Genomic DNA, 27,298 nt, shown 5'->3' with positions numbered 1-27,298 from the left:
AGTTCAAACCATCGGCGACCCAAGCTCCTGAACCAAATCTCCAATATGATTAGGAAGTCTTCAATACCCGAGACCATTTGGGAGCCTTCTTGCCCTCAGCGCCCTCTGGAGTCCCAATCCCGACACTTGGTTCCCATGAGCCAGTCTCTAACAGTCCTCGGCCTGTGTTGGTAAATGAAAAAAGAAAACCGACTGAAAGTTGCCAGCAGCCTGCAGCTTGTGTGAGTCCTTCGACCGCAAGCTGCCAGCAGCCCGCACCCACTATGGGTTCTTCAGCCCCTGAGCCCCTTGCTGGTCCACTGCCATGGTCCCTGCCCTGTAGGATTGTTTCCTATGCTTCTCCTTCTCAACGGGCGTTTTCTTCCCATTTCTGGTGCCCTGCGCTGATCCACTGCTTCCCTGACGTCTGCTACCCCTCATGGTACGCTACCCAGCACAGGCACCGCCATCTTGGGCACAGACCTCCATGGTGGCAGAATTTAAAACATAAACACCGCTGCCTCTTATAACAGACAGTTTAAAGCCTGCATGGAGCCTTCGTCATAAGAACCAGACAGCAGGACCCTGTGGAGCAGCTCTGTGTCTCTGCTCCCCGCTCTCCGTTGTCTGCACCAGCAGTAGTGCTGCGATTAGAGCAGCTCCACCAGCGCCGCTATTTTTTTGGCAAAGTGCAAAGGGGATACAGGGCACCTCATTCATTTAAACAGAAATTCTGTGAGCAGAGATGGAGGATGAGTGGGCAGGGTGTGGAGCCCACTTGGTCTGACTTTGGCCGGGAGACAGGCTGACTCCGTTCAACCCACGCACTCATGGGTCTGCTCACACAAAGAAGTACTGGAAACACTCAGAAAGCATCTGTGAAGGAAAAAACAAAATTCACTTTTGAAGTTGATAGTTACTTGATTTCCTCCCTCCTCACTCCATGCTTCAGGGTGAAATTGTACCTGAACACCTGGCAGCCTGATTTACTAAAGCATCACAATGTAGATCAGGTGCAGATTATGGCTTCTCCTTAAGCAGTAGAACCATCCAGGGGCAGCACAGTGGGGCTCCTGGTTCAGCCGCTGTCTCATGACTCCGGAGACCCAGGTTCAATCCTGACTTCAGGTGCCGTCTGTGTGAAATTTTACATCTTCTCCTAGTGACCATGAGGGGTTCTTCCAGGTATTCCATTTTCTTCCCACATCTCATTGGCGAGTGCATTGGTAGGTTAATTGGTTGTGGTAAGTTTCCCCCTCTACACCCCCCGCCCCCCACACTGAAGATCACGACGTGGGCTGAGTTAATGGGAACATGGGGAGATTTTTTAAAAATGGGACTGTTGTAGGTGGGAAGGTGAGTGGGTTTGGGAGCCTGTGGCCAAGGCTCACAGCGCTACATCAGCGCAGGTTTGCTCTCTCCTGTTTTTGGCTCCTGAGCAAGAATGTTAAATGATGCTCATTTTCTGGGCTAGGTCGCTCTGGATTTCGGAGATGGACAGGCCCTGAATCAAGCTGCAGGGAGAACATTAACCAGGACTCTGGAGCTTGAAGCATTTGTAAATGAAACTTCAAAGTCTATAAAAGGTATGCACCATACATCATTCTTTTGATAGGTTGGGGATTTGATGAAAACTCAAACTGGTTTCATAATCTGTGTTTGCTTAAAAGGTTTTTGCCGAATCTCATCCGATCTAAAAGGTAGAAAGTGCCATCTGCTGTGTATTTGCAATATAGCGGGGTTGAAATATACCTTTTCCTCACACCTTGAACTGTTGCATCCATCAAATGGACCTGAAATGAATATCAATATCTTGATGAATTACCAGCAATGTAACCGCCAAAGGCTGAAATGCAAAAACGCACCAGTACTTAGTTAGAACATGTTTTAGAAATTAGGTATGAATGTCATTTATTTTTCAAAGCTCTAACTGATACAACAAAGAGAAGTGTGAGCAGTATTAAAATAAGCATGAATGATCAATTGGATTCATCTTTCATTGCACGCATTGAAACAAGGGACGTATTTGTCTCTCACTGCAAGCACGTCAGTCGCAGATCATATTTGCATCCCAGTACTCAGATCTATGGAGTTTAGTTTGCATGAGCAGAAATATGAGGTGATCATCTCATAACTCAGCTAACATAGGCAAGCTGCTCCCTTGCAATATCTTCAACTCAAAATTGTGTTTTAAAATCAGTCCTGCATTTATTGATATTTACTTCAGCTTTATTCAGTCGATGCTACCTTCCAGGTGTGTATCTAAGGCAGCATATTTGTATTGAATCCTTACAGTAGAGTGTGTCCATTTGATGCAGATACAAGTGATGGTACACAAGAACTTTTAAATCTAATCTCAAGTAAGAACAGCAGTCTTGGACACTTGGGTTGAAATGGGGTAAAACATGAAAAGTCTGCCAATACCGTGGTTGAAGTAAAGGCACAATGCTGGAGAAACTCAGCCGGTCAGACCGTGTACATTATATAGAAAAGATAAAAATGCACAACCATCATTTTGAGTTTGAGCCCTTAATCAAGGTGTGACAAAATATAGGCAGTCACCTCAACAAAATGGTAGGGGAAGGGGGGGGGCTGGGGTGGGGAGCCCTGTCCCAAAGGCAGAAGGTCATAGGTGGATAAGGGAGAGAGGGCACACCAGCAAGCTGGGGGAGGAGGGATGGCTCCGTGAATGGAGAGGAAGCAGGTGGAGGGCTGGAGGGAAGAAGACATCTCCGTTCTCTCTCCCTTCCCTTTGCTTTGACTTTTTTAAAATTAAAATTGTCTTGGGGTTGAAGGTTCCCCTTTGTCTTCCTTCCTCCCCTTTCTTGCGGTGTGCTCTCCCTCCCTTTCTCCACCCATTACCTCCTGCCTTTGGGACTGTGTTCTTGTTCCTTCCCACCACCCCACCCTCCAACCATTTTGTTCAGGCGCCTGCCTATGTCTTGTTGCACCTTATTGAAAGGCTCAAGTCCCAAACATTGGTTATGTATCTTTATCTTTTTTATGTAAAGTACACTGTTTGACCTGCTTAGTTTCTTCTGCATTGTGTTTTTACTTGGGTTGAAATGGTCTGTGTGTGTACAAGCCAGTTAAAATTTCCCATTGACATTGCAGGAAAATGTCCTTGAATCATGATTTAAAGAAAATGATTTCCTTTTTAATTTTTCTCCAGGCAATGGGCCACCTTTCAAGGGAGATTGTGAATTAGTTGCCTACACCCTCGTGCTACACTGAGGCAGCCAGTGTCCACGGGCAATTTCCCACAAGTCTCTGGAGGGGCTTTTGCCAGTGCTCTGCCCCTCTCCCTAAAGGCAGAGTTTGGTTTGAGTTATTATAGAGTGTTTGTGGCTGTCTTAGCTCAAAGATAATACAGGACCCTTCAGTGTGAAATTGTCATTGGAAGCTAAAATTCAAATCTGTAGCGTTATTCAAAGGCCATTTAAATATGTACTTAAGGAAATGCATACATCAGATGTAAGGGTTATGATTACAGTTAGTGGCAGGACTCGTAAAATCATTGATGTGCAGAGGGATCTGAGGGTCCATGACCTTATATCCTTAAAAGATGCCAAACATACAGATAGTATTTTGGTACGCTTGTCTTCATTGCACTGAGCCTTGGGTATAAAAGTAAGAAAGTCTCTTGGTTTCTGTATGAAACTTTGGTTTGGCCACATTTGGAGTATTGTGTGCCATTCAGGTCACCCCAGAAAGATATAGAAGCTTTGGAAAATGTTCAAAAGCCAGTTAGCAGGAATCTGCCTGGATTAGAGGGTATGAGCGATAAGGAGAGGTTCAGCAAGCTTGGATTGTTTTGTCTGGCACATCGGAGGCTGAGTGGATATCTGATAGAAGTTAAGAAATACAAGGGTCATTGACAGGATAGATAGTCAGAATCTTAATTCCAGGGTAAAAATCTTGGATAATAGAGGAAATGCGTTTAAAGTGGGTGGGGGGGGAGGGGGAATTTAAAGCAGATGTTCAGGGCAGGTTTTTTTCTATGCAGAGAGCGGTGGGTGGCTGGAACAGGCTGCCAGGAGTATCAGTGTAAACAGGTGCAATACAAATCTGGACTGCTCGGAGATTGGATCGGTCCAGATTTTCGAGCAGTGCTCTTAAAATTCATATTTAATGGGGAATAAAGAAGAGATGGACAGGTAAGTTTTAATAGTTTATTCATTAGCAAATACAGCAGGGTTCATTTATGAAAATGAAGAGTTTTAAAGAATAATAAAAATGGTGCTGTGCATTGGTGGCGCGTTCGCACGCACAGAAAAGCCCGCCAAATTTAAATGCTTAGAGCAGGGGTGTCAAACTCAAATTCACAGAGGGCAAAAATTAAAAACTTGGACTAAGTCGTGGGCCAAACTAAATATTTATTGAAAATTTTCAACAACATCTGCATGTTTTCTCTTCTTTCAACATATGTAATGTTAAACTTTTTCTTATTAAAATAAATGTTTAATAATAGTTTGGGTTAAACTCTTTCCAGAAGAAGCATTAACAAATGAGAAATAAAATATTCAATAAATAATATTTCTCTATAGCCTTTAAGCTCCTTTTAAATGTATTTTTTTTCACAAGCCAACAAGTCAAAAAAATAACAACTTGCTTCAATGAAAATCCAATCTTTCAACGATGAACAGTCCAAAGTTAACCAAAGAAAATATTAATCCAAGCTTAGCTTGCTCCACTGTGATTTACTCTGATGCACCTGGGTCTAAACCAGATACTTGGCATCTCTTCTTAGATGCAAGTTCATCAAACTCTGAGGTCAGAGTTTGCCTCCCACCTGCCTTGAAAGGTCCTGTTTTCTGTCTTTCGTTTGGCCATTTTTCGTAAGGGGTTTATTACATGTGAGTTAGGCGACAGGTCGCAGATACTAATGAAAGTAAAGAGAGGAGGTGGGGGCGATTAGCGGGCTGACGGGCCGGCGCCAACGCATTTGCAAAGCATTCTGGGATTTGTAGTATTAGCTGTGCATGCGCTATACTGGCGCGGCGGCCAGCGGGCCAGCTCTAATACATATTTGATATGATCTTGCGGGCCAAATATAATGATATCACGGGCCAAATTTGGCCCGCGGGCCTGAGTTTGACATGTGTGTCCAAATTCTCTGGCGGTCCATATTTCTGGCGTCTGGATTTTTGGACTTCTACTGTAGTAGCATTTAAGAGGCTTCTGAATAGACACACAATAAAAGGAATAGAGGGATATGTATCACGGGTAAGCAGCAAAAATTTAGGATAAGTTGGCATCATTCTTGGCAGAGGGGTCAGCTTCTGTTCTGTGCTGTTCCACATTCTTAAGCATACGCATTCTAGTAAAATTCACAAATGAATTATGTTGAAATTCCTTCTCCATTTACTTCCCTTCCTTTCAAAAAGGTGCTTATTTTTCCCCAGTGTGTAGGGTTTCCAGAGGAAGCAACAAGTAAATCATATACCTGTTCAGTTACGCTAGTATATTTACTTACGGGAATTGGGTGATGCTGGCAAAGTCAGTGTTCCTTGCACATCTCAATTGTCCTTAACAAAGTAATTTCAGACGCCGTTTGAAACTATCCACAAACCATGGGTTAGGGATTTCCTCCTCTGACAAACAACACTAAAACAGCTGGGATTTTTAGCCTCTCTGGTGGTTTCATGGTCACCACTATTGAAACTAGGTTTTGGTTCATTTCCAGATTATTTAATTAATAAAGCTTCCTGCGTCGGGTCATCGGTCCGGATCTCCAAACTGTCAGTTCAGCAACTTAACCACTATGCCGTGTCATTAGATGTTGTCTGACCCACCAAGTGTTCCCAGCATTTTCTTTCTCTACGTGTTACCTTTCCTGAATGTTACCTTCGTTAAAAAGAATGAAAGTCTGCAGACACCGTGGCTGAAGTAAAAACACAATACTGGAGAAACTGCAGGTCAAATAATGTATTTTATATGCCAACAATTTGTGCATGAGCCTTTCTTCAAGGTATGGAAAAATGTCAGCAGGCACCTGGGGGAGAAGGGTAGGGGAGGAGCAAGATCTCAATAGCTGGAGGTAATAGGTAGATAAGGGAGGGGGCACAGCAGCAAGCGGGGAAGGAGGGATAGCTCTGTGAATAGAGAGGGAAGGGGTGAAGAGCTAAGGGCAAGAAGACAAGGGGGAAGGGAAGGGAAGGGAGGGAGAATGGAGAGTAGGTTAACGGAAAGTTGATGTTAATTCCATCTGGATGGAGAGTCAAGCGTCGTTCCTCCAATTTATGGGTGGAATTAGTGGAATAATACGAGGCTATGGACAAATATGGAGCATGGGAGTGGGATGCAGAATTGAAATGGTTGGCCTCTGAGAGATCCCTGTGACTGAAGCAGACAGAGCGAAGGTGCTCAGCAAAGCGATCTCCCAGTCTGCACCCAGTCTTTCCATTGTAGAGAAGACCACAAAGGGATGCAGTAATTGTTAACTTTGTGAATTTAAAATATCAAAAGCCTCCACTAACTGCAGAGGTTAAATCCAGATGTTAACCCAAATGAGACAAACACTACACAGTGTTACGACCATAGAGCATAATTTGCTATGTCAGAGCGTCTGCCATTAGATCTGCCCATTAATAGTTCGGATTTAAATTCTTGGTATTGGACTGAAAGTGTGAGTTGGTAATGTCATAAGATGGAAACCAGAATTTTAGTGAACAGTTCAATTATTATAATGCATGGACAATGAAGAAGGGTGACTATAAGTGAATAAATTCGATGTCATATCAGGTCGTGGAAGAGAGATAAAAAGAATGAATAAGACAAAAATAGATTGGGAAAACAAGAAACAGTTAAGAAAAATAAATCATTTCTAAAGTTTTAATTTTTAAAATCCCCAATCTAAAGACAACAAATTTGAAAAGAGTTTAAAGCAGATGCCTGCACTGAAGTGAAGGGTGTTTAACTTTCTACGGCAAGTTTAGTTCATATCTTTTGATGGAGCTTCCTATCATTCACTGTGCAGCCAGAAAACAACTAGTCAGTCAAGCTTCTCATTGGTTGCTCGAGATTCCAGTATCTGCATTCCTTGCATAAATATAGATCATCAATTTACACGTGATTATTTTGGTACTAATTTTAAGGACCAGTAGTAGTTATTCATGAGCTGCATGTTCACTAACCATCTTATTACCAATCTATAAAATTCCATGGCCGAACAGAGCAAAATTCTAAAGTCTTTTCTTATTCTTTTTCATGGTTTCCTACTTTTGATTGTACATAGCCTGTTAAATATCAATGAGGCTTAGGAGAAAGTTTTCTAGATTGCATACTACAGTTTTGTAAAAGCAACATAGCATTCTTCCCATTTAGTCTGTGTGTGAGTGTTAACAAGGGAAATCCAGTGGTAAAACATACCATCCAGTTTAACTAGGTTTTGTGCTCTAAGTGCCAACATTTTCAGAAATTATTTTAAAATGAAGGGGGGAAAGACAGTCTCTGAAGTGGTTGGTTATGAGCTGTTGTCCGAAACCTAGAAGCAGGTTTCCAGCTTGGAAAACTCTCTGAACAAACATGAGGCAGCATGCTTAGTGCAGTGAGGTGGCTTGATTAGTGTTGCAGTTAGTGCAATGCTGTTACACCGCCAGCAGCCCTTGTTCTAATCGGGTGCTGTGTGTAAGGAGTTTGTACGATAGCCCCATGTCTACGTGGGTTTCCTCCGGTTTTCTCCCACCCTTCAAGATCTGTGGGAGTTGTGTATTAATTTGGTTTAGTTGGGTGGTACAGGCTTGTGGGCCCAGAGGGGCTGTTTACAGTACTGTATGTCTAAATTTTTTTTAAATTAAATTTGTTTATTACCTGCAAGATCAGTAACAAGGGTGGAGTACATGACAGCAGGGCACCTACCTGTGTCCATTGCAGTGGTTCTGATCTAGTGCTGACAACCCGAATGAACTTATTCAATAGCTGGGTTGTTACTGACCTTGTTTTTAAAAATGTTTTATTTAAAATTTAAAATCACATAACATAGAGTTAACTACAATATATTGATGCCAACATACTGTTATTAGTTGTTTATATACATATATATATATATTTTTTAATTTATTTTTATTTTTAAAAAACATCCTCCCCAACCACCTCACTAATACCCTCCCTCCTCCCCTTCCCACCTACAAAAGAAAGAAAAAGGAGATCATCAACAAATACAGTCATATTCAAACTTTTTGGCCACGGGGACGGCGGCTCCTACCGAAGCGGACTGAGAGATTAAATTTTGACACCAATTATTTTCAAATATGGGCTCGAGACTTTAATAAAGAAAAAAATATTTATCTCTCAAATTGTATGTTATCTTTTCTAAAGGAATACAAGCTTTCATTTCGTTATGCTATTTTTTCATACCTAAAACCAAATCAGATTTCCATGTAATAGCTAAATATTTTATAGAGACAGCCAAAGCTGTCTCTATAAACATAAAAATTCAATTTGATACATGACCTTCTTGATTTGTTTCAATAGTTTTCTTCCAGTTGTCTGAACTAACCTGTTCTATTTGCTTGTTCTTAGCTCTTGCTGACATAGCAAATCACCTGAATGAAACTCTGGGCACTGACTTCAATTTTTCCAACACCAGCCTGCGTCAACTGCAACGTGAAATATTGAACATGCTGGAATCCATGAGAAAAAGAGGGTTCAATCAATCGAAAGACATTACAGTGGCTGAACTAAAGTGAGTTCCTATTTTTTAATTAATTCATAGGAATGGGACCTCACTGGCGTTGCACCTGTACTGGGGGACTTGTTGAGCTGTTTCAGTCAACCATCTTTCAGTGGCCAGGGATTATATAAAGGCCAGGCTTGCTAAAGACAGCAGGTTTTATTCACTTAAGGGAAATAGAAATACAGGCAATCCTCAGATTGCAAAAGGGTTCCGATGTCTGAGGACTCTTCATAACCCCATTTCTAGGTAAGTCAGAAATCAGCAAAGCCCACATGTGGGAGAGGATCACGGAGATATTTGTGAGGGGAGAGTGAGCAGGCAGTGGCCTCCACCTGGCCTCGCGGTCTCGGGGAGTGAGTGCTCAGTGCTCCTGGCTCTGTTCAGTCCGACCCAGCCTGTGGTGGTGGCAGTTCAGGGATGAGGGGTTGCATGGAGAAGACATACGGAAATGCCCCTTTCCCACCCAGCAGACAATGTTTGCAGCCCTGCAACAGAGGGCAAATCCATCTCTGTCCATACTCCTCGTCTCCCAACAGCCCAGGGAAGTATTTGCTCAAGTCCAAAAAAAAAAGGGTGCCTGCAACTCTGCAGCAACCAACAACTCCCCATGTAGATGTCTGAACAGCTGGCAAATCCATCCCCCTACACACCTCTGAACAACCAGAAAATCCATCCCCCTATAGACCTACAAACAGCCGGTAAATCCATCCCCTTCAGATCTCCGAACAGCCAGAAAATCCATTCCCAACAGACCTTTGAACAACGGAAAATCTACCTCACTGCTGGCTTCCGAACAGCTGAAAAATCCATTCCCCTTCAGAACTCTGACCATCTTGCTACAAACAGCCAGCAAAACCCTCTCCCTAGAGACCTCAGATCAACTGGAAAATCCATTTCTCTACAGTGCAGTGGGCCGGCGCAGGGCACTAGAAATGGGGAGAATACCCCCACCTCACCTCTCCCCCATTGAGAAGGAGAAGCAGAGGAGATGACCCAACAGGGCAGTGACCATGGCAGCAGACCAGCGAGGGACTCTGCAGCTGAAAGACTCACACAGGCTGCAGGAAGTCAACGACTTACGGTCAAACAACCGACAGAACCGGGATTTGTGAGGGTGCTGAGGGCAAGAGGAGCTCCCATAGCAGAGTAAAGAGTAAAGAGGTCAAGGCCTAGGTGGTGAGGGACCTTGACGATAGAGGCTGCTTTCTTGAGACATCACCTCTTGAAGATGTCCTGAATGGAGTGAAGACTGATGCCCATGATGCCAGTTTCCCAGGGATGAAGGAATTCTGCAGTGTAGTAAACTGGATTGTTCTCCTTTACTGCTCCTCGTCAGGGCAGAAAAGAGCCCATCGGCTCACCGAACTCTTGCCAACCATCAACTCAATTCCACACGAATCCTAGGCCAACATGTTTAATTCACCCCGCGACCCTAGCAACTCCTCCCAAGATCCACCTGACGCCTACATTCCAGGGGCAATTTACCACAGCTAATCAACCTCCCAACCTGCACATTTTTGGGCTGAACGTGGTTCTCAGACAATCTGGATGAAAGACAAAAGGAGATCTACAAGGAAGCCATTTTCTTATTTTAAAATTTAGACATCCAATACGGTAACAGGCCATTTCAGCCCATGAGCCATGCCACCCAATTTGCACCCAAGTAGCCTAAACCCCCAGTACGTTTCGAGCGGTGGGAGGAAACTGAAAACCCTCGCAGACACGGGGAGAACATACAAACTCCTTACAGATAGTGTAGGATTCAAACCCCAATCCCGATCGATGGCGCTGTAAAGGCAATGTGCTAACCGCTACGCCACCCATGCCGCCCCATATTTATGGAATGGATACGATCTAGAATGGATGTGATAGGCTGAATGGCTTTCTGTGCTGTAATTATTCAAAGAGAGTTCAGTAACTTACTCCCCTCGGGAAAAGAGCAAGGCGTGTTGTTTCCTGTGAAAAGCCTGAAGTCTCCACCACCAAACCATCCCATCCAATGACATTCCACTTTCCTTTACATAGACCCCACCCCTCCAGCAAGTCTGTGCTGAACTTTCCAGTTGCCTCACAGTGAGCTTTGTCAGGAAACCTTCGTGCCCTCTGAAGAAAACGCTTCAGCAGAATGGAGTAAAACACAGAAGTCTGCAGACGCAGTAATTGAATTAAAAAGCACAAAGCTGGAGAAACTCAGCGAGTCGAACAGTGTACTTTATAGAGCAAAGATAAAGATACATAATCAATGTTTTATGCTTGAGCCCTTCATCAAGGTATGAGCTAAATGCAGTCAGGTGCCTTAATAAAATGGTGGGGGGAGGGGCAGGAGGAAGAGCTCAGGCCCGTACGAAAGATGTAAGAGGTGGATAAGGGAGAGAGGGCACCCCAGTAAATGGGGAGGGGGGATGTCTTTGTGAATGGAGAGGGAAGGTGGAGGAAAGGAGAGAAGGATAGAAAGGATAAGACCTTGCTGTGTGACACAATACACAGCGGTTTCCCAGCCTCGTCATTAATTCCCATTCCTAAAAGGTTTTGTCAGTTGCAGTCATAACGGGACAGATTTGCAAGATCGCTAAGCATGTAGTGTGAGGTTATGCATTACTTCATCTAGTCAATGTCAGAAATAAAACTTCTCACACATGAGTCTCTTTAAAACTGATGACACGACAAACTTTATTTACAAGTCTGCAGAGTTGGACTCAACTGGCTTCTCACCAGTTAAGCCCCGATACATGCAGTGCATTGATTTTTATACCCTTATTGTTTGCCCTTCCCCTTCTTATTAATACTGTTTTAATTGGTTAGTATTGCAAAAGCATTCTAAGTATAACTGCATTTTTAATTATCAAGTTCGTTACGTACGCTGCGAACACTACATACACTAAATTCTGTTTCTCACCCTTCTTATCAATCTTTTGTCTCCTGCATGTCTCTCACTATGACCATGAAAAGATATGTTTAAAAAAACATATCCAGCTGAACTTTTTGTCCTTGGCTGCTAGTAAGCTCCCTGTCCGTTCTGGCTTCCCTTTTTATGATTAATCATCACATTTTAACTTAAGCCATTTTAACCTAAATTCTCTATCTCTAACAGTCAAGACTGATTAATTTGTTTGGTGTGTTGAGAACTGATCAAGAGTTCGATTCCAAATGTGTTGAATAATTAAGTGCCTGTTACTGATGCGTCAGCTTTGCCTTCACTGAGAGAAATCCTGCCCCTGAATCACGTTGATGTGTCTGGGCCGCCTACATGGACCTCAAGCACATCCTGTCTTGTTAATCCTGTCTTGCACATCCTCTCTCTTCATCAAGTCCTTTAGAGCCAGATGGCAGACGATTTCAAAGGAGTTAGAACTTTATAGCACAGAACAGGTCCTTCGGCCTAGGATATAATAAACCTGCTCCACAGCAGTGTAAATCTTCGCTACCTCACACCGAAAACCCTTTATTTTCCTTAGATCGATGTGCCTGTCCAAGAAACCTAAATGTCCCTATTGTACCAGCCTCTATCTGCCACCCACCACCGTGCATTCTAGGCTCCTACCACACTCTGAGTAAATCAACTTACCTCTGACTTCCCTCCACTCACCTTTAATAGATGTCCTCCTGTACTTGTCAATGTTGCCCAGGAAAGATGTGAAACGAGGAAGAATAATGCTGCTGGGACACCATTTCAGAGATACCCTTGTTTTTTTTCCCTGCATCTTACTTCAGAGAGATTTGTTTTAACCTACCTGCACTCTCCACAGACCTTTCCATTATCCTTATTCAGTAAACAAAGTAAGAACCATTGTCTCTAGATTCCAGTGCATCAAGCTAGTTTGGCATTATGGTGGGGTACCCACAAGTGAACCTGGGAATTGTTATAAGCTCACATTTTATTTAGTAACCACTGTTTAAGGGTTAACACATTTCATCAGAAAAACCTTTTTGCAGCAAAACCATCCACAGCTTCTGGTCCAACAGAAGGCGCCTCAAGTAGAAGCTGGGAACAGAGTTAATGGTCTGAATTAAGAACCAGAACAAATGGATTGTTTACCTAAGAAAGGACATCTGTTCAGAAAGAAGTCATATGCTTATGAGTAATGTTTTTGGGAAATTAAAACAGAAACTGAAAGTCAGTATTGATCAAGCAAGTCATGTGATTGAGACACTTGAAGAAGCAAGATTGATAATAAGTAACCAGGGATCTGCAAGAGAGAGAGAAGTAAAGAACTTCGTGTGAGATGGACACTTTTGTTGTTTCCTCCTTGTCAGGGGGAAACAGTGATCTGTTGGGACCATTGTAATGGTCATTTTGGATTGACCCATATCTGGGCAAAAGAAGCAAGATCATTCTTGCTTTTGGATCATGACCATTTTGATGGTCATTTCATCTGACCCTTGCCTGGGTGTTTGGAAGCATCATGGAAGTTGCTCATTTCGTTTCCCCTGCATGTAGTGGGGAAAGAGGGGAGCTGTGTCATTTCTCTTAAAGCAACTCAACAAGGATTAATGAGTTAAAGTCAGTCTGATGAATCTGAGTTTCACTTACCTCATAATTAATTCTGAAGACCAGTTTAAAAGTTCTGGGTCTCAACACAGGATTTCTAAGACTGAACTTTGGGAATTGACTTTCCAGAATCATGCCCCACACACACATACATACATCTCCCCCCCCCCCTTCCAAGTCCAAGTCCCTCTGCAGACTCCTGACTTCATCACACCAGACCAATCTCTATTTCGTCCGCCAAGTTTTGATTTAAATTAAGTTGCTATATTATTAATTGTTATCAATCCATATAACCATTTACGGAGTGGAAACAGGCCATGTTGGCCTTTCGAGTCCGCACCGGTTCACTGATTTTGTGCGCCCTGTTCAGGCATTGGTCCCGGTAGATCTTCATTCAATAACGATGGACGAATTCAATGCAGATGGAATATGTTTTGTTTATTCATCTTTATGAAAACAATATATTGTTTTTAAAAATGACACTGAAATTCTTGGTGAATTTCTACTGTTGTGGCTCTATGATGTAACATTATGAATGGGAATAGAAATATGGGTCAGTGGATGGTGACCATGGTGGCGGACCAGCAGGGACTCAGTGGCTGAAGAACCCTGCAGGATGGTGACCACGCCAATAAACCAGCATGGGGCTCAGCAGCTGAAGGACCCACACAGACTTGTAGTTGGGCGACTCGCACGGGCTGCGGGAAGTTGGTTCACAGGAGCCAGGTATTGGAACCGGGATTCGAGAGGATGCTGAGGGCAGGATGGGCTCCCGACTTGTCTTGAGTACTGAATGCTTCCGGATTGTATTGGAAGTGGGAGCTCAGGTTACCAAAGGATCGATCAGGAATCTGTGCAGCTGCAGAGGTTGTGGGAGAGCTAGAGGCAAATCCACAGACACTTGGTGACTGAAGGGACTCTGTAAGGGGCTGCAAGCAATGGTCATGGCAACTCTTTGCCTGGCTTTCACAGAGAGAAGGAAATTTCATGTACTGATACAGCTTCTGATCTATTGCATGTCAATAAAGGAATCTTGACTCATGAATTTCAGTGGGCCAAGTGAACAAGAGAACCAGAGGTGTTGGCCGTTTGGAAGCCCCATTGAAATTGGAATGAGGGAGCATAGGGAAGGAAGGAATAGTTTGACCTGTGCTGAAGCTGTGTTGAGGGGTAGGGGTGAAGGTTGAAGGTGATGATACCGATATCACATGCGGTGCAGTCAATAATATGAGGCACAAGTGGTGGCTGTATTCCCATGTTGAGGTCTTTCTGTGGAATAAGAGGCAGGTAGAAGAACATCCTCAACTCATCAGGAAAGAAAACTTTTTAGCAGCTTTCACCACGTGGAAAAATAGATCAGGGCTAGGATAATCAGCCATTCACTTCAGTTCAAAATTACCATGCCTGATTTCTCTCTCGATACCATATCTCAACTCTCTCCCATACCTGTTCATGTATCTTGTTTTTGGAAATCTGCACACCGCCAGGGCAATGCATAATGAATGCTCCAATGCTGGGAAAGTAGGCAGTGAAGATCTGCACTGCAAGAGCCCATGTACAGCAATTAAAGAAAGAGGAAAATTTAGGGAAGCCATTAGAGGTTAGTTGTTTTTACACAAGAGAGTGGTGGGTGTCTGGATCGCATTGCTGGGGATACTGGTGGAGGCAGGTGCTCTAGGGACATTCAAAAGACAGGCACATGGAAGTTAGAAAAATAGAGGGTAATGGCTATGAGATGGGTTAGGATTAGATTGCTGTGGAGTAGGCTTACATAGGGGCCGAACTGTGGGCCCCTATGTAAACCATCATTTGGCCGAAGGGCCTGTACTGTTCTAAAAAGTCTTTTTTGTTTAAATTCTGATGAAGGATCTTCAGCAAAAACGTTTGACTGCTTCTCTCCCCATTGATGCTGCCTGCCCCACTGAGCGCTTCCAGCATCCACCTTTTGCTTTGATCTGCAGTGCTGCATTAACTTTTCTCACGTTGGGTTGTGAGATTGACATTGAGCAAGGCCCAGCTTTCTTCTGAATAATCATCCGGTTTTCAGGCTCCTCCTTGGCACCATATAAAGTTAGAAGAAAGGAAGCTGAAGTTATTAAAGATAAACCCCTTTATTTTATCAGTATTATTCAATTGAAAACTGATTCGTCGCATTACAGCCCAAAATATGCTGAGGTGTTTTGACAAGTTATTTCACAAGGCTCCAGGGGTTTGATTGGGCACTTCCCAGCTGAAGTCCTTCCCTGCATCCCTTTTGCAATTCTACAGTTGGGTTGCATAGAAAGCCACTAATCTTGTATCTTGTGGAATTGGATGGGAAGTGTTGTAATAATTTGGGTGATGCTGCAGCATGGAGCCTGTATCAGAGGACGATTGGGCCGGACTCCTCACGTTTACCAGTTTCCGTCATGTCTTTTTTTTCCGTACCAGGGCTGCAGAGGGACTGCTGATGCAGGTTGAGAAGGAGTTTCAGAAACCTCGTAAGGAAATGAGGGAGCTGAGAGACCGGGTGATGGGCCTTCTGGTACAGCACAGCAGCCAGCTGCATGAAGCCCAGGATCTGGTGAATGAAGCCTGCAGCAGGACCAATGAAACAAACTGGCTTCTCCACAGCATCTCGAGGAACCTGGCAGAGCTCAAGGTAGAAGAGAAATCATTCAAAAATATAGGGGTGCTTATAGGCCCTGGACCATGATGATTGCCACTGGAATCCAAATGGATCAGCCTGCCTTGATTTTAAAATACCTCGGCATTGCTTCTGAATTTTACAGACCCACAGTTATATTCCCTGCAATGTAAAGGATTAAGTAAATGATTGGAAAGAATCTGATGGGGTGGCTGCAGAAATCAGATCTACGGCTAAAATCTAACCATTCAAGTTAGATAATGTTTTCTCTGGATTGTTGAACGCTGAGGGTTGACCTGATGGAAATAGATAAAATTATGAGAGGAGATATATAGGGCAGATAGTTGGAGAGTCTTTTCCAAGGGTGGAAATGTCAAATACAGGAGGACAGAGAGGGGAAAGTTTCAAGGGTATTTTTGTGAGGCCAGTTTTATTGCACAGACAGTCTGGAACGTTACCCCAGGGAAGGTGTTGGAAGCAGGTACGTTAGTAACATTTAAGAGGCATTTAGACAGGCACGGGAGCAGGCAAGGTCTGAGGGATTCAGATCATGTGCAGGCAGCTGGGAGTCGTCTAAATTAGCATTGTATTTGACCCTGTATCATGAGCCGAAGGGCCTGTTCCTGTTGTAATATTCTATAATTTCAAAAAAAGGCTTTTTTTCCGACAATGAAATGTGTCCCCCTGTCCGAAAGTAGGAATTCATTGTACTTAAATTTCCATAATACATTTCACCCAGACCTTTCGATTTACAAATATTTACTCAATTAAATATTTTCCAGAAACCCATCTATTTTAATAAATTGAGGAATGGCCACATTCCGGCATTCAACTGGAATAGGGCACAAGAAAGCAGAGAAATTTGTTTTGTTTATTTGGGGATTAAATGGTTCAGGTAATCCTCAAACTCTAGATATATGTTGTCCTGGTGGACCTGATAAATCAGTGTGATATTAGCCTATTTTGAACCCACAGCATGTACCTTTGCAAATCACTCTAGACAGGAGAAAGAAACCAGCAATGACTTTATTCTCCAATGCCCAGATATTATAAAACTAACTTCTTCATAATTAGGATTTCATTATTCAAATGGACTTTGGGATGATTACAGTTGTTTATAATTGCATGGACTCTGCTCCCCTCATTGAGGTTTTGCTTGTCCTGGTAATGCCGAGCAAGAGGAATTATTAGCAAAATTAACGTGAACACAGAATAGAAGGTAATAGAGTCTCGCAGCACAGAATCAGGCCCTTCGGACCAACTTGCCCAATCCGACTAAAATGCCACCCCCCCCACCACACAGTCCCACCTGCCGGCATTTGGCCTCTATCTCTTCAAAGATATCCTATCCCTGTATTTGTCTAAATATTTCTTAACTATTGCAATAGCACCTGCCTCAACCATCTGCTTCAGGTTTTGGGTCAGCTGGTGTGAGCAAACAGATTTTATTTCCTGTTACATGATGCTTCATTTAATGTGGGAGTATCATACCCTCTGAATAACGGTGTAAGTAAGGCACACGGTGATGGTGAAATTGGTTTCCTATAGACTGTTGGAGCACATCAAGGAAGTATGCAGATGTTGGGATCGAGGGCAATACACAATTATACTGGGAAAACACATAGGCTGCGCCAGCAGATTTGTATATGGATTGTCTCTAAGATAAAGAGTTAACAATCAAATTGTGATTTGGCCATGGAGTGGAGAATTAAATGAAATTGCATTATCCTGCATTTAGCTTTTTAACCTGAGGAGATCCTTGTCCTCCTGAACACAATCATGGATATTGTAGCAAGGTTCTCAAGGATGACAGAAGACTTGGATCTGTTGAATATTTACCAGATGTCATCTATCAGTGGTGAAAATTGCCAAAAAAATTTAATTGACTCCTGAAAATGTTAAGATTACAAGCCTTATTCCCGTTCCCGAGTGGTTTCCTGGTCATAAGGAGTTCTTAGTTCAAGGGGTAAATATCTGTCGAATATTATTCAGGGTGAAATGGAATAAAACACCCAGTGACTTCAGTACTGAATTATCTTCAGTAAGCCCCTGAGATACCACTCCAGTATCACTATAGTGTAAATAATGTTATGAGCCCAGAGGACCCCAAAACCCAGCATGAAACATGAAAACAGAATCACACTTTAACTTATCACTATTGCCTTAACTAACCCTTCAAATTCTAAGCGCACGTGTATGTAATGTATGTAAGTTCAGAAAAGTTCTTTGATTCACAGTCCAATCTCACTTCTCATTCCTCCAAGTTCACTGGTTGCAGGCAATTCTCATACTGTGCACAGAATTTAACATTTATGAAGTTCACCAGGATTTCGTGCTTGAAAGGTAAATGGTTACTGCTCAGGAAGGTTCTTGTCGGTTTTCAGATAGAGATTTGTTGTTCCTGGACACAAACTGGTCCCTTTTAATCAGCCACATCAGTGTCTTGCCAAAGGAACTTGCCCCCTCAGGGTTTTCCAGATGATAACCTCTTTCTTTCAGATCACCTCAGAGTTCCTTTTTGTCTCTATTATTTCAAGTGAAACATTGGGCAGCCAGTCCTCTCCTCTTGTATGAACCACAAGGGCTTTGATCAGGCTGAACTAAGCACTCACAACTCGTCTTCCAAAATGGGATATTTCCACAAGCTTGCCAGCTTGTCCTGTTCCAGTCCCAGCTGCTGCTGCTAAACTCTAGCACTGCAGAACTGAATTCTCTCTCTCTCTCTCTCTCTCTCTCTCTCTCTCTCTCTCTCTCTCTTTCTTTTCTTCTCTCAAAGAAAAGCCTGTTTGACTCCCTCTGCTTGCAAAATCACATGACCCCCTGAGAACAGCAAGCAGCACTCACACGGCCTGCGGCACCGAACCTCTAAGTTCTTTCATCTGTTGCTTTTCAAAACAACAATCCATTAGTGAAGTCCCTTGGGCACTCCTCAAAGCTTTTGCAAAGGAATTCAGAACCGGCCTGTCAGGCTTGAGCAGAGCTCCAGTATTTTAAATAAGATCTGTTTTGAAGTATTTAAATATGACTTTAAAAAGCCTGCCCCAATTTATCTCCCAAAAACATATCTATAACCTGTCACAATAAGAATATAACAATATTCTTAATTCATAAATTAGTTAATATTAGAAAGAGCATTTTATTTTGTATGCTTTGTTCAATGTGGTAATTGATTTCAAACATTATTATACCCAGGAGAAGCAGCAGATAATAAAGAGAATTAAGGCACTGACAGTAAGCCTGACCCAAGATGGAAGAAAGATGGTGGATCAGGCTGTAAATGCGATGGAGGGCATTGTGAACAGCACAGCTGTAAGTTTCAACCGTTTATTTATTTTTCCATGTCGCTGGTAATGAGCCTATCATCAGATCAGCCACGATCTCATTGAATTGGGTGGCACAGGCTCGACGGGCCGAATGGCCTACTCTTGCTCCTATTGCTTATGACTTTGCAACCCACTGTTACTGACATGGACAGCGGACTGAGACTGAATCCGCAGCCTCTACCAGTCCTAATGTTTAGTTAGTCATGAGGCGGTGCATTAATGTGGCCAAGGAAGAACGAGGTAGAATTGTGTCCGTCTCAGTTATGGTAAGCCTGAAATGCAGTGGTATCTGCATGTTGTACTCCTTTCTAAAGTTTGACCCCATAAATTCTAGTTAATGTGAACAAATTTATGCTATCAGTCCTCCGACCTGGAGAACAGGCATAATTTGCTGACCTGTAAATATGAGCAGATGCTGAGTAATTCCAACATTGTGCATGTCTTGGAACTAAATTCTGACACATATAAAATTCTGACACAGCTTGCTTATATAAAAGGTCATTGTTTGAGTGTGCACTTTGTAAAAAACCTACAGGTAAAGATTTACGATGATATCTAATGCTAGAATTGCTTTAGAGAAGTGGAGGAGTCAAAAAAACTAGAGGTCATAGATTTGAGATGATAAGGGAAAGACTTCAAAGGGACCTGATGGTGGCAGGGATGCGGAACGAGCTGCCAAAGGAAGTGTTAGAGGCAGGGATAATTACAACAAAGTGAGTTGTTTTCATTTGATGTAATTTTCTTTTAAATCAATGCTTGTCACTTGAGTCAGAAGATTAATTTTACATTTGACAAGTTAATATTTAACCTGTAAAGAATGTGAAATGTGCCAGATTTGATCCTGTGTGAATTATGAAAGCTCAATTATTTGATGGAGTGACATCAATTTGAGTAGAACATAATTGGAATCTACTTGACATAATTACATTTTAATTTAATTTGCATTTGTGGAAATAATTATAAACAAATTATTTGCTTTCCTCTCCTTGTGAGACTCTGATGTCCATGTTCAAGGATATGCTTTGCACAGGTTGCAATTAAATATACAAATCCAGGCAGTGGCACGTGTTACTGAGATAGTTACAGACTTCACCAGTACAAGGTGAGCCTTGGGCAGTTCCTATCCAAATGAAATCCCATTCCTTTCAATATCTTCCACTGTAGGCGGCTCAAACGGGTTCACTGGACAGGAATTTCATCACTCAACTGAGGGTATTGAGCCACCATCGTACTGGTGACATTAGCTCATTGCATTATATAGGGCTGCACAATTAGCGAAGTGTTTAACACAACGGTATTACAAATCTGCCGCTGTCTGTTCCCTGCGTATCTGCGAGGGTTTTCTCTGGGCCCTCTGGTTTCCTCCCACCCTCCAAAATCATACAGGATTTCTAGGTTAATTGATGCATTTGGATGGCACGGGCACATGGGCCAAAAGGGCCTGTTACTGTGCTGTATTTGTAAAAATAATAATTATAGAACATAGAAGAGTGCAGCCTTTGGGCCCACAAAGTCCAAGGGGAATATGATACCCAAAATAAACTAAAACTGAGTATTCCAGTTTTTAAGATCACTTGGGTCTCCATACCCTGTATCTTTCTGAAACCCCTCTTAAACACTACTGTCATATCTTTTTCTCTCTTTTGCTTCTCTTTCTCCTATTGTTAGCAGTGCCAGGCAATGCTCATGGCAACTCTTTGTTTGCCTTACACCAGACACAAGTTGAAGTATATCATATATTTAAGGGTTAGGGGGCAAAACTTTAGGAGTAATGCAAGAGGATGCTTCTTCACTCAGAGAGTGGTGGCTGAGTGGAATGATCTTCCGGAAGAGGTAGTTGCAGCAGGGTCAATTCTGTATTTTAAGAGGAGGTTAGATGAGTACATGGATGTGAGGGGGTTGGAGGGTTATAGGTAGAGAGTGGGTAGGTGGAACTAGTGGAGTTTCACATAAATCGGTGCGGACTAGAAGAGCCGATAAGGCCTGTTTCCGTATTGTAAATTGTTATATGTACATTGGATTTTTAATGTATTATCACGTGGCAATAAAAGGAACCTTTTTGCCTTTAAACCTTTGATATCTATTTCTACCACTGTCATTTGCAGCCCATTCCAAGGACCATTCGATATGGGTGGGAAAAATCTTACCCCTCTACCCTGTGATATTTTTACCCTGGAAAAAGATTCCTAGTCTCTGTGCCAGCCTCCTGGCTGGCTGCATCACAGTGTGGTGCATTTGCTGCAGAGAAATGGATCGGGGGACAATCCACAGGAGCCGAAGAGCAGCAGAGTGGATCACTTGGGTCTCCCTCCACCACCTCCCCCACCCACCCCCCCCCCCCCCCCCCCCGCCAGTATCGATATGGTCTTCCGAGGTCGTTGACTGAAGAGGATGCGCAAAATCATTGAGGACCCCTCCACCCTGCACTCAGCATCTTTCAGCTGCTCCCATCAGGAAGGAGATACAGGAGTATCAGAGCCACCCCCACCAGGCTGAGGAACAAATTCTTCTCACAGGCAATGAGAATGCTGGATGACCAATGAAACTGCTCACATTAACTATCCGAAACTCTCATATTCACAAAACAATATTTATTTATTTGTATATATGAAGACTTGTCCTGCGTGTGTATTGTTTGTCTATATGTGTGTTATATCTGGTTGTGTGTTGGCGTGTTTTTCACCGAGGACCAGAGAACACTGTTTCGTCAGGTAGTACTTGTGCATTCAGATGAAAATAAACTTGTAATGCAACAACCAGAATTGCACACAATATTCCAAGTGCAGCCCAACCAATGCTTTAATACAGTTGCAGTGATCAGAGTCAATCTACTTGATGCTAAGCTTCAGGAAACCTGGCAGAGATTATTGTTCAGAAATGTGATTTGTTGTATTTGGTGTGTTAAGGACCATGGACTGACCTTTTGGACTGTGGACTGTCATTATAAAGGATGGATTTCTGCTAAGAACTCTGTGCAACTTGTGATACAGCTGGGTACTGACTCGCCAGTTGCTTGGAACTTTCGACAAGAAAGGGAGAATCCAGCTGTGAAGCGGAGAGCTTCAGCTGGAGTCTCAGTTGGAGCAGCAGAGGGCAGCTGGAGAGCTGTGTGAAATGCACATGCCTCATAAGTGAGGATTGTAAGTGTACTGCAACGCAACATCAATCATTTCTCTGTCCAACGTTCACTACAACATCCTTTGTTATTAGTTAAAGAACTGAACTTGGACATTGAACTTTGAGATTGAATTCTCTGGTCTGTGTATTGTGCACTGACTGAATTAAATGGCTGACCTAGAGTTTTGGAGATTTTTCCTTGTCGAATATTGGACACACTGGCCTGGGTTTTTCCACATAGACACTGTTTATAAATATATGATATCTGTATATTTGCTATAGATACTTAGCGTGGGATTAATTGTGTTAAGATATTACATTGTTAATAGCCATCAATAATTATAGAGTTAAAATTTAACCCTTTTGAATTGCTTCTCTTGTTGCTGGTTTGAGACGTAACAGGTGACATGATGTGCCTTAAGAACAAACCAGCGTTGGTTTGTATACCTTGGTGTGTTTTCCAGACTTTTGTTAAAATTGTTGCTCGGTGTTTATGACTGCAGTCTCTGAAGCAACACAATGATCAGTTGGATTTATGGAATGCCCAGGTGAGGAGACACATTGACAAGCTGGTGATGGAGATGACGCAAAAGAGTGTGCTCAACCTTGTCTACAAGGCAGAGGAACATGCTGAAGAGCTCAGTAACCTTGGGTCTCTGCTGAACAGGTCAGTTCATGTAAAATAGGCTTCCTTGGCAACAGAACTGCAGATAATGACCATCCATGTGACATTCTGTTGATATTTTTGTTGAAGAAAGTGATCTTGGAGTGATAATATTTTTTTATATAATTTTGTATTGTGGAGAAATGTTTCCAAGCGCAGTAAAACCTCTGTTATGTGGAATTAGAGCAACCGGCAAAAAAAATCAAGGAATACCGTGGGCGGCAGAGTTAACGCAATGCTGTTACAGCGCTCGCGATCGGGGCGTGCGTTTGAATCTCACGCTGTCTGTAAAGAGTTAGAGCGTTCTTCCCGTGTCTGTGTGGGTTTCCTCCCGCCATTCAAAATGTGCCAGAGATTGTAGGTCAATTGGGCGGCATGGGCTCGTGGGCCAATATAGCGTGTTACCATGCTGTGTGTCTAAATTTTTAAAAATATTTTAATTATTTTTAAATATAAATAAAAAAAGTAACATTTAAAAATAAATAGGTTAAAAAAAGTGGATGTTTAAAATTGAATCGCCTCGCTGTTAGATCGCCAGTCATACAACACAATCTCAACCAACTGGAAAATACACTTATCTGGCATCTACTGATCCCCCTAGGTGCCGGATACCAAATGTTTTTCTATATTGGGAAAAGAGTCTTTTTCCATCTCAAGAACCCCGCTGTTGTAGCAACACAAAGTTCATCCTTGAATCCTTATCTTTCTGAAAGAGAGCTCCTGTTGTACCTGCCACTTCAATGACCGATGGTCTCCAAAATTTGTTCTCCACCACTAAATTCAGCCAGTGGCATTTAATGGAATTAAATAGAGGGAAAAGGGAAATCTCTCAGGTTTGTCTTTGTATTCAGGAGGACAGGGACGGCTGTGCGCTTGCATTGCCCAAGGTAAATAAATGTTGGTTCTAACTAGCTCCTATGGAGTATCTCAGAAGTGCACTTGAAAGGGCAGATTGAGAGACTCTTATTTAATGAGTTTCTCAATAAATCCATTTATCTCTTTTTTTTCATTCTTCCACCAGGGAAAATAGTCACTCTATATCTCCCATTCTAGAGAAAGTAGCAATGGAGGTCAGCGATTTAGAAGTAGCTATTAAAGGAATCAGGATCATTCATTGCAGTGTACTTTGTTAATGCAACACAATTCAGCCATAGTCTACGAGCAACGCAGGCAAAAAATGTTTAGGAATTTCGGAGGAATGACAGGGTCAGAAAATGTAAAATAAAACACAGTAAGATCCTCATTATCCAGAATTTAAGCAACTGGCAAAAAGATACTGCTTACATTAACCATCTGAGACTCTCATGTTCATGAAACAGTATTTATTTGTATATTTGAATACTTGTCCTACTTATGCATTTGCCTGTGTTTGTCTGGTTGTGGATCGGAGAACACTGGGTTGTACTTGTGCAATCAGATGACAATAAACTTCACTTGAAAAAGAATTGTGTAAATTAAATGGGTAAAAGATACGAAAGTTTAAAATTGGCACCCCCAGTGGTTAGTTTGTCAATCCACTCAACATGCAATTTCAAGCAGATTCACCTATGCGCCATCTACCAATCCCCCTCAGTGCCATATACTGGGGGTTTTACTGGAAATGCAAAGAACTTTAAATAATCATCTCTGTCACACTCTCTATGATTAGTTCATTGTCATCCGTGAGGAACGGGACCCTGAATGCTACTGTGGTGGAGAATACACATTCCAGCATCAAGGCACTGATCGAAGACACTGCAGCCGTGGCTTTGGAGGCGAGGAGCAAAGCTGATGCTGCTCTAAAGTTGGTAGGTATTCCATTGGAGCGGACTGTAGATAAGCTTGGTCATTGTCTGACCATGCTTCAAAGCTAGCCCACAAAAACATGTTCCCTGTTTGTAGTGAAGTGGCAAATGGGAGAAAAGGAAACATGTTGTGATTTAGTTAAGACATCTTTAATTATGTCGGCAATGTTCTGTTGAAATATCTGTATTTTGTGGCGAACATAACAAGATTTACTCAAGATAGCTGACGGTGGCTCAGATTATTTAACATTTCTGTTGGCTTGCGTGCAGTTTCAGCTCCAACCCGTGTTGCTGCAAAACACAACTTGCAGTTGTTGGAGCCACAATGGTTCTAAAAGGCCCTGCTCCTGACCCATGCAGGAAATCCTCCTGATACATGCAGGAAGTGCTCCCAACGCACTCTAGAAATGTTCCTGACGCAGACTGGAAGTGCTCCCAGCACAAGCTGAAAGTGCATATCAGGAACAGGCCATTTTTTTCAAATATGTCTCTGCAGTAAGGCTGAAGTGGGACGTTGCCCCATTTTTGCAGGAGTGTGCGCATTTGCCCTCAAGTGTGTTTTAACAGAGTACCGTGGGATGAGAAACTGGTGCAACATAACAATTATATACTAAAAATATGGAAGAGAATACATCTGGAGCAAAAGATGATAAATGATCAAATACCAAAAATGTAACTAATGCAAAACCCACTAATTTGTTTTACAATAGACAATTTATTTTTTAAGGAATGGGCTAGAAAAGAAATTAAAAGAATAAAAGATTGCTTTTTGGGAAATAAATAAATATGGAATATCACATGGTGCAATATTTTCTTGCTATCAGTTGAAAACTTATTTAAAAGAAAAGTTGGGAACTAGGCTAAGATTACCTGAGTGTAGCTGCTATGAATACTTAATGACAGATGCTGCGATAGTAAAAAAAAAATTATTGTAAACAAGTATAGCAAATTGCAATACAAGCAAAATGATGAAGCAATGTATAGACCCAAACAAGGCTGAGAAAAAGATTTAAATATACGAATAAAGAATGAAACATGGAAGGAACTCTGTGCAGGGACCATGATTAATACAATAAATACTCAGTTTCATATGATACAATACAATTGGCTCCATAGACTATATGTTACACCTCAAAAGTTAAAAGCATAGAATCGCCTTCCCAAGATCGTGTTATATGGTGAGCTCTCCACTGGCCACCGTGACAGAGGTGCACCAAAGAAGAGGTACAAGGACTGCCTAAAGAAATCTCTTGGGGCCTGCCACATTGACCACCGCCAGTGGGCTGATATCGCCTCAAACCGTGCATCTTGGCGCCTCACAGTTTGGCGGGCAGCAACCTCCTTCGAAGAAGACCGCAGAGCCCACCTCACTGACAAAAGGCAAAGGAGGAAAAACCCAACACCCAACCCCAACCCACCAATTTTCCCCTGCAGCCGCTACAACCGTGTCTGCCTGTCCCGCATCGGACTTGTCAGCCACAAACGAGCCTGCAGCTGACGTGGACTTTTACCCCCTCCATAAATCTTCGTCCGCGAAGCCAAGCCAAAGAAAAAGAGAATCCAACAATATCGGACAAATGCTTCCATTGTAAACAAGAAATTGGAACAACAATACATGCAATTTGAACATGTACAAAAGTGAAAACTTTTTGGGAGGATTTAAACCTATTATTAAATAGAACAACAAAAAATAGGATACCAAAAGACCCAAATATCTTCCTGTTAAACAACAGAAAAGATAAAGAATTAGATCTAAAATTAGGCAGGGTTCAAAAAATATTTAGTATGATTGCACCTACAACAGCAAAAAAGTGCATTATGATGCCATGGAAAACAGAAACAACCTTAAAAATACAACAATAGTAGATAGAAATGAACAAGTGTATTCCATTAGAAAAAATTACCTACAGTCTAAAAGACAAATATGCTTTATTTGAACAAATTTGGGTACCATACATGTTAGAAACCGCCAATTTCAGAGCTCCGTCTCTTGAAGCGATAAGATACAAGTACAAAAATAATTAAGTATGAAATATTGAACAACACAATTTATTTTTCTTCTCTTTTGTTCATTTATTTATTCTTCCTTCTTTCTTTCATTTCTTGCTTTAAGTTATAGGGGGTGGGGGGTAAATTAAAAATGTCACTGTATATTTTAATGCTGAATATTTATATATATATTGTTACTGACGTGGTTCACGGTGATGTAATAAATAAATTATTTTTAAAAATTTACAAACAAGGAATAAACTAGAAATAAGAAAGGCTGAATTTAAAAAGATGCCACAATCATCTTTCTGTAAATCACATAGATCTGTAGATTGGGGCTGTATGGTTAGCATAGCAGTTAGTGCAATGCTATTTCAATGCCAGTGACCCAAGTTCAAATCCGACACTCTGTAAGGAGTTTGTCCGTTTCCCAATGTCTTCATGGGTGGCATCTGGGTATTCCAGTTTCCCCCCACTGTTTAAAAACAAAGGGTGCTTGAATGGAGTTGTAGGGTAATTGGTGTAATTAGCTCATGGGTGGAAGGACCCATTACCGTGCTGGACGATTAATTTTTTGAAAGATATATATTAAATTGACAGAGGTAGCCTAGATAATGAACTCATCAGCTGTATTCAGAAGAGATTTTTGG

At 42.2% G+C, this 27,298-nt stretch overlaps 1 protein-coding gene across 5 annotated transcripts in view; it reads left to right on the top strand.

Moving 5' to 3' along the window:
* lama1 (laminin, alpha 1) overlaps window positions 1-27,298 on the top strand; it is a 336,199-nt gene that overhangs the window by 233,187 nt on the left and 75,714 nt on the right. For 4 of the 5 annotated variants that reach the window (XM_069922348.1, XM_069922349.1, XM_069922351.1 and 1 more), the window contains 6 exons: window positions 1,454-1,565; window positions 8,503-8,665; window positions 15,576-15,786; window positions 18,964-19,080; window positions 22,715-22,878; window positions 24,524-24,662. In XM_069922348.1, the coding sequence (XP_069778449.1) occupies window positions 1,454-1,565; window positions 8,503-8,665; window positions 15,576-15,786; window positions 18,964-19,080; window positions 22,715-22,878; window positions 24,524-24,662 (906 nt within the window). The remainder of the gene's footprint in view (window positions 1-1,453; window positions 1,566-8,502; window positions 8,666-15,575; window positions 15,787-18,963; window positions 19,081-22,714; window positions 22,879-24,523; window positions 24,663-27,298) is intronic. The other variant, XM_069922347.1, reaches the window with a different exon arrangement.

Source organism: Narcine bancroftii, chromosome 2 (genome assembly GCF_036971445.1).
Source record: "Narcine bancroftii isolate sNarBan1 chromosome 2, sNarBan1.hap1, whole genome shotgun sequence".
Lineage (NCBI taxonomy): Eukaryota > Metazoa > Chordata > Chondrichthyes > Torpediniformes > Narcinidae > Narcine > Narcine bancroftii.
This window is presented reverse-complemented; position numbering and strand designations above follow the sequence as displayed.